The sequence below is a fragment of the Anabrus simplex genome, chromosome 5 (genome assembly GCF_040414725.1).
Source record: "Anabrus simplex isolate iqAnaSimp1 chromosome 5, ASM4041472v1, whole genome shotgun sequence".
In the NCBI taxonomy this organism is placed as follows: domain Eukaryota; kingdom Metazoa; phylum Arthropoda; class Insecta; order Orthoptera; family Tettigoniidae; genus Anabrus; species Anabrus simplex.
The window spans coordinates 44,784,679-44,797,092 of record NC_090269.1 but is presented as its reverse complement, the minus strand read 5'-3'; the positions used below and the strand labels follow the sequence as shown (position 1 = coordinate 44,797,092).

The following is a 12,414-nucleotide window of genomic DNA, read 5'->3' as shown; positions in this document are numbered from 1 at the left end:
TTACCTGATTCAAGAACTGGAAAAAATCCAAAGAAAAGCAGCTCGATTTGTTCTGGGTGATTTCCGACAAAAGAGTAGCGTTACAAAAATGTTGCAATGTTTGGGTTGGGAAGAATTGAGAGAAAGAAGAAGAGCTGCTCGACTAAGTGGTATGTTCCGAGCTGTCAGCGGAGAGATGGCGTGGAATGACATTAGTAGACGAATAGGTTTGAATGGCGTCTATAAAAGTAGGAAAGATCACAATATGAAGATAAAGTTGGAATTCAAGAGGACAAACTGGGGCAAATATTCATTTATAGGAAGGGGAGTTAGGGATTGGAATAACTTACCAAGGGAGATGTTCAATAAATTTCCAATTTCTTTGAAATCATTTCGGAAAAGGCTAGGAAAGCAACAGATAGGGAATCTGCCACCTGGGCGACTGCCCTAAATGCAGATCAGTATTGATTGATTGATTGATTGAATGAGCTAATTATGCAGAAAATCATCCTGCGGGGGCTGAACGTTGTGAAATCCACAAACAACAGAAAGAAATCAAACGAATTATGAGTGTTGAAAACAAATCCTATTTAGAAGTAAAATAGTATTTTGCCCCATTAGAGTCCATACCCAACCCCCTTATGATGCCACAACATTTCCTTCCTTTACCCAATAGACCTTCCCAATCGGAAGAATCTCTTCCTCGAAAGCGTAAATTTACTATGGTGGTTAGTAACCCTCCCCGCCCACCCGTTAAACCAGGTTATGACAGGACTGCATATCTGAATTTGATAAGTAATCCGAAGACGGTTCCACAACATTCTGGCACTTCAGTAGTGCGATTGATATCTGCTCCTCCTAACGAGACTGCATCTAACTCATGGAATTCAAGTCACCAAGGGCAACCTTCGGATCCCCACGCACAACTATCAGCATCTCCCTCTGTTACGGCTTTACATTGTAATTCAAATGTTACTTCTAATGAAAAATGTCGAAACGTTTCCAAGAAATTTGAAGATTTAATGGAACACATGGGACAAAACGTCCAATGGAAGCATCTGTTAAAGTCATTACATGATGAGGTTCCTCTTTTATTGGGACACTCCACTCCTTCCAAGTAAAACATGCGGTTGCAATGGAATTGTAGGAGCATTCTAAATAAGAAACATGAATTAGTGAGTTTGTTAAATTCTCGTGATCCTGAGGTAATTTTATTGAGCGAAAATTGGTTGAAATCTCATTTTCATTTTCGTATGAAAGGTTTTACGGTCCTACGGCATGATGCCCCCATCTCTGGAGGTACATGCATTTTACTCAAACAAGACATCTACTTTCAGAAAGCCCCATTAAACTATATTATACAGGGAGCTCAAGCCATTGCAGTAAAAATTCAAGATTGGTACGTGGTTTCCATTTACTACCCGCCGTGGATCAAAGGTAATTATGCCAAATGGGACATCTTTTTTTCGCAATTTTCCAACAAAAACACCCTCATAGCTGGGGATTTTAATGCCCACAATCCTCTTTGGGGGAGCATATCTAGCTGCCCCAAAGGGAGGAATATTGAAAAAAATCACCGTAAAACAGGAACTGGTTATCCTCAACGACGGGTTTCCTACTCGTCTAACAGCTCCTAACATTAATAAAAGTGCAGTAGACCTCACTGTTTGCACAGTTGATTTGGCACACAAAACAAATTGGAGTGTAATTTATGATACCAATCAAAGCGACCATTTCCCCATACTAATAGATATAGGCCCACAGGTTTCCCAGGAATGTCTCTCACGTTACTGCATCCCGTAATCTCCGCTCGTTTGATTCTACACTATTCACGACCTTTCTCGCAGATAAAATACGCTCTACAATTCCAGATCCACATATTCTTGACTATGATCTACTATTATCCTTTATTCATTCTTATTTAGATACCTATCACCCTATTGAACACAAGCAGCATTTTAAAAGGCAGAACAATTCTATTCGTTGGTGGGAATCCGAATGTGCTTCTTTAGTTCGTCGAAGACAAGCTGCTTTAAAAGCTTATAGAACATATGGCACCTATGATCACTATATTCAATATAAAAAATAGTTGCTTCTATACAGACTATTTTTAATGAAAAACGACGAAATGCATGGAAGGTATTTGTCACATCTCTCAATCGACAAACTCCTATCAAATATATATGGGCAGCCATCAAACATTTAAATAATGCTCACACAAATTTTGTTTCTCAATCGGACCCTAACGGAATTGCCCAATTTACCACCAACTAACACCAGATTACGTGGACCCTTCTTATGAATATAGTTTTACACCTGCCTCCCCAAAATTTTCTAGTCTATTACAGAATATCTCCCTCCGTGAACAAGATATGGCACTCGAACGTCGAAAAGGTACTAGTCCGGGCAGAGATTCTATAACTTATAAAATGCTGAAATATCTACCGTCCCACGCTAAGCAAACGCTGCTAAATAAATTTAACGCCATACTCGATAGCCATGCAATTCCTGCCGATTGGAACGATTTTCAAATTATACCACTATTAAAAATGTAAACATCCTCAAGACGCAAACGGGTATAGAGGGATCGCTTTGGGATCCTGCCTTCGTAAAACTTTCCAACGAATCCTCTTGGACCGTCTTCTGTCGTGTTTAGAATATTATAATATACTTCCAGTGTATCAGTTTGGGTTTTTGAAAGACCGAAGTACGGCAGACGCTCTTAATATATTTTTTACAGACTTATTACTCGCTCGAAGTCGATGTGACGTTTTGACGGCTATATTTCTCGATATAAAAGGAGCATATGATAATGTGGACATCGGAGTACTTCTTGCCATATTACACAAGTGGCAATTTCCTATTCCGTTTATTAATATCATACGGCAATTATTCACTAATCGTCACATTTTTATAAAGAACAATGGCCAGAGTCTCGATTCTAGGTACACTTCCAAAGGTCTCCCACAAGGTGACATTTTGAGCCCTATCTTATATCTGTTATACACCTTTGACTTAGAGCGGGTGGTTTCTCAACAGGCTAGAATCCTACAATATGCTGACGATATAGTTATTTATTCCATTAAAGAATCGGTAATTGAATCCCGTACTACCATTTAACGTACACTAACGATCCTCCATAGATGGCTTCTACATCATAATTTAGAAATAGAATATCAAAAATCTTCTGCAATGATTTTTACGAGGAAACGAAATTATGATCATATGCCAATCACCTCTGGCTCCCATGCGATTAGTTTCAAAACTTCGATCAAATATTTAGGAATTCAAATTGATAACAAATTACTCTGGAAAGTACATATCGAATATATTCTTTCCAAATTAGAAACTAAATATCATATCATTAAATCTCTCAGCAAACGCACCTGGGGATCAGATCCATATGTCCTCCTTTCGGTATATAAAAATATCATCCGGTCAGTATTCGAATATGGCTGCCACTTTTTTGATATAGCTTCTATTAGCCACCTACGCAAACTTGATACCTTTCAGTTTAAAATACTCCACTTAATCATGGGGCTATGTCTTCCTCCCCAACGAACGCACTTTTAGCTGAAGCATCGGAACCGCCATTAAAGTTTCGACGACGACTGCTCGCCAGCAAATATCTTCTAAACAAATTAAATAAATATCGCCACCCAATCCTCCCGAAACTACAGCTGTTACACGAATATTATCAAAACTGGAATATTAATGCAGAACTTCAACCGGCTCTATTATGGGCATTTAACCAATTCGGTCACTTTCGTACTAGCATGGTACAAACATTAAACCACCCAAAATACTCTATACCTTATCGAGCTAGTACATTAAAACCTGACATTCTTCACACTATCTTCGAAAATCGCCCTCCATTACTACGAAAAAATAGTATTGTCACGAACAGTCTATTTCAATTTGCGTTGAGTTCCCACAAGCAATATATCACTTTCTACACTGATGGTTCGAAGAATCTATCTCCAACTGGTATAGGTGCTGCATTTTATTCACCCCAACTGGCTGTGAACAAAAAAATACACTCTCCCACACCTAGCTTCTTCTTTCACGGCCGAAATATTCGCAATACGCCAGACTTTATTGTACATAAAATATTCCGGAATATTAAAAGCTCTAATTTGTACTGACTCCTTAAGTACTTTGATGGCTTTAGACAATCGCGAACATACAAATAATTGGTACATTCAAAATTTACGCAAATTAAGTTATGACTTGTCCCTCCGTAATGTTAATGTATTATTCGCGTGGATTCCGGGCCATTCTGGAATACACGGCATCATCACAGCAGATAACCTAGCTAAAGAGGCAGCCCTGGGTACTGGATTAGATTACTACATCGCAGTTCCACACACAGACTTATGGGAACACTGTCGTCAGTTCATCCACGATCAGTGGAGTGCAGAATGGCGCCGAACATCACAGATTAAAGGGAAGCATTTATTCATGCTTATGCCAGACATTCCTAATAAACCGTGGTTCGCTTTTGGTAACTACACTCGGCGTCATATTACTACAATCATACGGCTCAGTCTAAATCATGTCTGTACGCCTGCACATCTCTATCGCCTTAATCTGATCTAAAGTAACTTATGTCCATGTGGACGTGTAGTCGGTACTGTAAATCACATCTTTTTTCAGTGTCAGACATATGAACATCAACGTCGCGAATTCTTAACGCGGGTTACTAACTGCCGTTAAATGTTTCGTGTTTAGTGTTCCATCCGACTTTTCGCGTTGTAGACTTAATACTCAATTTTTTAGTTACCTGTAACATCCAGTTGTAACATTATCCTTTCCTCTAGGTACGGATTTTCACATCCCAACCCTTATTTGTGGTCCGGTCTTGTTTGTTTGTAGTAAGACGTCGTGATAGACCACACGGGCGTGAAGAATTAGAACCTTGTGTCCCAGTGTTTTTGTGTTATGCCCTGATAGGTTAGCCTAAATAAAAATTGGTATTTTTCTAAGTTTCATCATTACCTGCTATAATTAGCTTCATTACATAGTTAACCCTACTCTTTGGTAGTGTACTAATTTCTTCTAACGTTGGCACCTCTCCCAGACAATAATTAACCCGCAAACCAGTGACTGGACGTAGCGTCTTACGACGATGTCCAACAACTAACCGAAAAGAAATAGAAGAAGAAGAATCTCAGTGCGTATCGGGTCGGCTCGATCGTTGCCTACGAGATACATAAGGCCGGGAAATAGGAAGCAATTTGCCGCTGAAAAAGCGGCCCGACCGTGTTCATGGCTTGGCCGCTAGATGTCAGGTTTCCGTTCTGTTCTTGGCGGACTGTTAATATTGTGATGTGCGGACTAATAGTGATGTTGTGTTGATTTTGTGCAATTCATTTTCAGTATTTTTTCTGTCGGTGTGTGTATGTGAGGTTGAGAAGATGGCGAACTGTTGGGTACCTTTGTGTACTTCCGATACTGCTAAAAAGCTAGAGAATGTGACGTTTCATAGCTTCCCTTCGGAGCGCGGTTTAAGAGAGAAGTGGAGGCAGGCCATTTCCAGGCAAGGTGATAAAGTAGGATATCTTTGGGTACCTAACAATTCTTATCGAGTGTGTAGCTCGCATTTTAATACGCCAGATTCACCGAGCTCGATAGCTGCAGTCGCTTAAGTGCGGCCAGTATCCAGTATTCGGGAGATGGTAGGTTCGAGCCCCTGAATATGGTTTTCCGTGGTTTCCCATTTTCACACCAGGAAAATGTTGGGGCTGTACCTTAATTAAGGCCACGGATGCTTCCTTCCCACTCCTAGCCCTTTCCAGTCCTATCGTCGCCATAAGACCTATTTGTGTCTGTGCGACGTAAAGCAGCTAGCAAAAAAAAAAAAAAAAAGTCAGATTTTAGTGTAAGCACATCAATCAAGCGAATTATTCCCAACAAAGTTCCTTCTGTTTTTAGTGTGTACCCTGTTCATAAACAGAACAGTAACAAGCGCAGGAAGGATCCAGCTCCCAGAAATGACGTACCATCAAAATTTAGTAAAATGTCTGATTCAGATAATGATATATCTTCAACAAATAACGGTTCTACACCAGTCACAAACGAAAAAGGGGTACAAGTCTCGTTTCTAAGTAAGGGAAAGGCTACGAGTAGCTCTTTTAAATTGAAATATTTATTGACGAGAAAGTCAAATACCAGGTTAAGGGAAACAATATTTAAATTGAGAAGTAGGATACGGGCAATGAAATCAGAAAAACGTTTTAAGATATCTGAACTTCATCAAAAATTTCCGATCAGGATGATGCGTTCAAGAATTTCCGAAGGGAATCCCTGAACCGCAAAGTGCTGAAATTGTGATAACTTCCTGCACCGCAGGTAAGGTAATCTTATGTATCGGTACGTCATACGTTATAGATAATATTCTATGAGATTAAATGAATTGTTTCTTGTGATCATTTGAACATTAATGCTGCTGATATGTATTTGTCTTAATTGATCACGAAGTTTTCGTGAATTACTTATTTCGTCTTAACATAATGTGAGACAAAGGCCTACGTTCTAGAAAATAAGTCATACAATTGCTCTTAGTCTTTTTTTTTATCTCTTATCTGTTTGGTGTCCTCTGAAATTACTAGTTTTAATTAAATTTTATAGTTTTTCGCAAATCAACGTGTTGCAATGAGCGCGCGAGACATAATAGTAAAGAGAACTCTAGCGGCGCTTGTCTGAAGTATCTCGAGACAAGTTTAGAGTGCTGTATTTCCCGGCCTTGGTGTATCTCGTAGGCAACGGCTCGATCCCGCTCGAACACGGGTATCGTTCTTCAAGCATACAATCGTTTGCCCATCACTACTTTTTGTTGGGTAACAATCTTTGTCGAGCCAAGATTTTCATTCCCTGTTGTTTTCTTTTTTCTTTTCCCTTCTTTTCATAGCAGTTTCTTATCCATCAAGTTGCAGTATCTATTTTTCCTTTCTGTATCAAGTTTTTCATCTAGTTTATCTGGATCAAATTTGCTCTCACTTTATCTATATCAAATTTCTTTCTGATTTTGATTCTTCTTCTCGATATAGCTGTTTCTCTTGTTTTATATTTTGATGTCTGTACTTACTGGTATTTTATTTTACAATAATTCTTACTAAGTCTTTTTCTGTATACATTGAAAGATGTCAGTAGTTACTAATCTTTGCAGGTAGACGGTGGTATTACTCGTCTTCTTTGTAATCTTTGCTGGTTACTTTGTGCCGGTGTAGTTTCCTTCAATTTAGCCGCAAAGTCTCTTTCTTTGGTGGAATTGTGATAAAAATGGATGATAGTAAATATACGAAGTATAAAACTGTTATCAAACAAGAAGAGGATGAAGAAGAAGAACGGCAACATTTTCTTCGAATAATATCTGCATTTAATTTTTACAGGTATTGTGTAGAATTTTATTATACTTTCCGAAGTTGTGAGTTTAGGAGTTGGCTTCAAGTCGAGTGATTATTTATTTAACATGTTTGCTATTTCTCCTATAGAAAAAAAAATCTATTTCAGAACTTTATCCTTAATATTTGTTCTGTTTTTAGCTTCTTGTATAGTTAAATGTTGCTTGTTTCCACTGCACGATGTTGGTTGTATGTTGAATGACATTCTGACAAGGAATTGATATCAAGTACATTAAGTTCGTTGACATTTGTTTTCTCAGGACACACTCTTTGCAACGTGTAGCGAAGACGGAGAGCTATTTATTGTCATTACCTGAGCATCACCAGAAATTGCTTAAGAACTACCGTCGACACCTGAGAGAAATTCGCCTTTGTATAGAGAAAAACGATTACCTCATCAAGCAGATAACAAGGAATGTAACAAATATGTTCGAGAATGTGGAATCTCCTGAACCGGTTGGTATAATAAGAATGTAGTGGTATTTGGCACTTTTCCCCTCCTCATTTCTTTATTCGAGCATTAAGAGTGTCCTAACCTGTCAGTTCTGTTCAGTTATAATAGAGAAATAACGTTTAAAAGGACTTGTTCAGTTGCAAGAAAAAGATTTGGGAGATAAGGCCAGATTGTTTTACTTGGTTGAAATGGCTCGCCAAGCGAGCATTTGCGAGCCATCTCTGTAGATTGAGTCCTCTGGACGCTCCCTATACAGAAGGCTTTTGCTTTACAAAGAATGTTTTGGCCATTCATTCATTCATACATACATACATTAATGGACCGAGCGAGTTGGCTGTACAGTTGGGGACGCTCAGCTGTGAGCTTGCATCCGGCATTCCTGAAGGTGGTTTTCCGTGGTTTCCTATTTTCAAACCAGGCAAATGCTGGGGCTGTACCTTAATTCAGGCCACAGCCTCTGACTTTCCCACTCCTTGCTCTTTCGTATCCCATCGTTGCCATAAGACCTTTCTGTGTCGGTGTGATATAAAGCAGATTGTCAAACAAAATTAAAAGTTATGTACGTACGTATGTACATCTATTATAGACTGCTATGTCTTTCAGCATTCATTCATTCATTCCTTCCTTACTTTCACTCCAAGGCTTGGTTGTGTGACACATGTATCGTACATTGAACGAGTGCGGATATGTGAACGAATGTGATCCACGAAATATCACTGTAATATTTGTCACAAATGGGAGATAGTATTTGCTACTCAAATAAAGTCTTAAATCCCAGGTTGATTAAGAAATAATACGGAATATTTTATTTTAGAGAATACATACTTTACTGCCTTACAACAACTATTTCTGCTACGTCGCAGCGCTTCCGTAAGTGTTTTGTTTGTCCAACACTCGTCTGTGATGTCTTTGCTCACTGAAGTTCTTTGGTGTCGTTTTATTGATTTTTCTCATTCGATGTAATTTGATGGGCTGTCACTTGATGTGCATTAACTGATTCATTAAACGATTTATTGGTCTAGGGATCATGCTATTTTCCTTTTAAAATAAAATACCCGCACTCCCATTCGCTAGAAAGAGAGCTAGTTGGTGCCAGCCCTGGACCTCGAAGAAAAAAAAAAAAAAGGGGGGGGGGGAAGACGATGGCGCGAGCAGCGAAATGCAACACCATGGACTCCTATTTACAGTCAGTAAATACGTATACATATTTCTTGCTAGTAACGATGTATTTCTTAATCAACCTGGGATTTGAGACTTTATTTGAGTAAATAAATGATTACCTTTCGTTTGTGACAAATATTACAGTGATATTTCATGGATCAACATCGTTCACATAACCGCCTCTTAGCATGATTGAAGACTGTGTCTAACCGCCTTATCGCCGTTGTTCCTCTGTTTCTTGTACCTTCCATGTTTGAAACTGTTATTGTTGTGGTAAACCTATTATCCTCCACAATTTGCTTCACATGACTCTGCCCCCAAACCTGGTTCGTACATGCAGACTCATCCAGTATGTTCATTCTGGTTACACTTTATTTACTAGCAGGGGTGCATGTTTAGGAAAGAGAAAATCATAGAAAAATTATATCAAACAATGCCTTATGCAGTAGAGAAAAGATCTTTCCTTTATGCTTGCCAGGGATCCACCAACTCGTCCCTAGAAGTATTTTTGGTGACTCTGCATTAGGGGGGCTCATGTTTGGAATCGTAGAAAAATGATGTTTTACGATACCTGAAGTAGCAGAGAGAAGAGATCCTTCCTGTATGGTTGCCATACACCCACCATCCTGCCCCTAAAGGTATTCTTACTTATATAGAAAAATTATAAGCCATTTTCTTTGATCCTATTTGCCAGCTCAGGTCAGGTGTGACGAAGGCTATACTCATTTTTGTCTCCAGTGATATGTGGTCACAGGTTCTGTCAACCTCTGCAATTTCCTTTTCGATCATCCTCTTCCAGGTCTTCTTGGGCCGACCTTGCTTTCTGGTGCCTTGAGGGTTCCAGTCCAGCGCCACCCTCTCAACAGCACCATCCAGCTTCCTAAATGTGTGCCCAATCCAGCGCCATTTTCTCTCCTTGATCTGGATGTCAATCGGCTGCTGATTGTTCATGGTCCAAAGATCTTCATTTGAGATTATGTCCGGCCACCTCACATTTTTTGTGCGACGCAGATATCTATTAATGAACACATGCAGCTGGTTATTGATCTATTTTATAATTTTCCATCTTTCACAGCCGTATAGAAGAATCAACTTTATATTGTTGTTGAAGAGGCGAAGCTTAGTCTTCCTGGAGATGTTTCTATCCTCCCACACAGGCTTGAGCTGGACAAACGCACCATTTGCCTTCTGAATACAGCTTCGAACATCTTCCTCTGCTCCCCCATCCGTTGTAACTATACGTCCAAGGTAGAGGAAGGACTGGACTTGCTCAATTTTCTTTCCATTGACTGTCATGCTGGTCATGACATCTGAATTAATCCTCATCTCTTTAGTCTTGTTTTGTGTTGATCGTGAGACCTGCATGTTCCGCTTCCTTCTGCAACCTACTCAGTTTGTCTTTTATGTCCCGGTACCACTGTGCCATAAAGCAAATGTCGTCTGTGAAGCCAAGATCTTCAAGACTGTCTCTCGTCCCCTATTGAACACCTCTCTTCTGTCCTCTCATTACCCTCTTCATCACACTATCCTCTTTTGTCCTCCCATTGCCCTCTTCATCACACTATCCAGGAACAGCAGGAACAGAGTCGGAGAGAGAACACACCCCTGTCTCACTCCAGTATGTGTGTTTAGTCTTCAGCTCTAAGGCTGGTTGGATCCTCAATAGCTCCACCATCGGCTGTCATAGATGGCCTAGGCATCACTGAAGAGGCGTACTAAGGAAATGAGGAGTGAAGTAGTTTCCCGTTGCTTTCCTCACCGAGCCAGAAGTTGCTATTACTTATCAGTCTGCCAAGCCCACTGAAATGCATGCATCAACCGACCCTTTGAGCAACATTTTCACACCATTCATAGCAGGGACTGGCTGCAGAAGGAATGGCATTACTGGCATCGCTCATACCTCAATCACTTTCATATTGTCAAAGCCAAGTATAAGACAGAGACAGATCAATGAAAGTAACAAAATTACTCTAGCCCATACCAGAAGACATAGTGCACTGTAAACACTAGGTCCTGCCAGCCAGATCTGACGTTTATCTTTTCTGTTAGTTTCCGTTCATGAAGAACTTGACACTCGTACCCCTTGTACATCTCTTTCATAATCTTGATGATCTTTGATGGAATTCTGTATTCCTCGAAGGTCTTCCATGTGATTCTTTGATTTACAGAATCGAAGATTTTCTCAAAGTCCACGAATGCGATGTAGAGGGTTTTCCGCCATTCCACATTCTGCTCTGTCATGATTCGGAATGTATTGATGAGGTCCACACAGCCGCGATGTTGCCGAAATCCCGCCTGTTCCTGTTGAAGCCTTCTTTCTACCAAACCCTTTGTGCGGTTCAGGATGACTCGTGACAGCACTTTACTTAGAATGGAGAGCAAGGTTATACCCCACTCCAGTTGTTACCCTTTGTTGTATTCCCTTTTTTCAGTAATTTGACTACCAGCCCCTTCTTCCAGTCAGTTGGTATTTTCTCCTCTTTCCATATCTTCTCCAGCAGCGAGTGTCAAGTTGTGCTTTCAGTACTTCCGCTAGAATGTTGTCCAGACCTGGTGCCTTCCCAGTTTTCATCTGCTTCAACGCTGTCCGTATCTCACCCTGGGTTGGAGAGTCAAGGCTGATGCCTGATCACTTTCTCCTTGCTGCTCATTTTCCAGTCCCACATCTCTCTTAAAAACCTTCGCAAAGTGTTCTCTCCATCTACGCAGCTGTTGTTCACACGTAGTGAGGATCTTGCTTGTCTTGCTCTTCACAGGCCAAGTTTTATTAAAATCTTTCTTCGAAAGCATCTTTGTGATGCCATAAAGTTCCTTTATATCCGCCCTTTTTGCTGCTTGTTCTGCTTTCTCTGCCTGCTCATCCATCCACTTCCCGTGATCCTTTTGCACACTCCGTTTTACTTTCCTATCTGCTGTTGAATACTCAGCTTGTGTTTGAGCCTTCTGCTGTCTAGTCTTGGAGAAATTTAGCTTGGCCTTTATCTCCTCGTAATTTATCTTGTCCCAGGTCTGATCAGAAATCCATTCTTTCCGCAGGTAGTTTTCGTACCCAAGCTGCTTCTCACTTGTTTCTGCAAAGATGTTCTTCACCTTGCTCCATACAGTCTCCACATCCTTCTCTATCTCAGAATCCAACACTTGAAATCTGTTGCTAAGTTCCAGTTGAAATTATTCCAATGTTTGCTGATTCTTTATCTTAACCGACATCAAACTTCTTGGGCCGAGTGTTAAACTTTTGGTGGACTGCCACGATCTTTATAGGGAAGTTGGCAACAACAAGATGATGGTCACTGCCATTGTATGCTCCTCTCTTGTTCCTAACATCTTCCAAAATTCTTCTGAACCTCCTGCTCACCGTAGTGTGATCAATTTGGTTTTCCATGACTTGATCAGGAGACATCCACATGATCTTGTGAC

At 40.2% G+C, this 12,414-nt stretch overlaps 1 protein-coding gene across 3 annotated transcripts in view; it reads left to right on the top strand.

Annotated features, from left to right (window-relative positions):
- The first annotated feature begins 7,215 nt into the window (after nt 1-7,215).
- Nucleotides 7,216-12,414, top strand: part of LOC136873719 (carnosine N-methyltransferase) — a 163,840-nt gene continuing 158,641 nt past the window's right edge. For all 3 annotated transcript variants that reach the window (XR_010860161.2, XM_067146863.2, XM_067146862.2), the window contains exons 1-2: nt 7,216-7,370; nt 7,643-7,838. Coding sequence is in view for 2 of the 3 variants with exons in the window: in XM_067146863.2 (XP_067002964.1) it covers nt 7,261-7,370; nt 7,643-7,838 (306 nt within the window). In the remaining variant the exon portion in view is untranslated. The remainder of the gene's footprint in view (nt 7,371-7,642; nt 7,839-12,414) is intronic.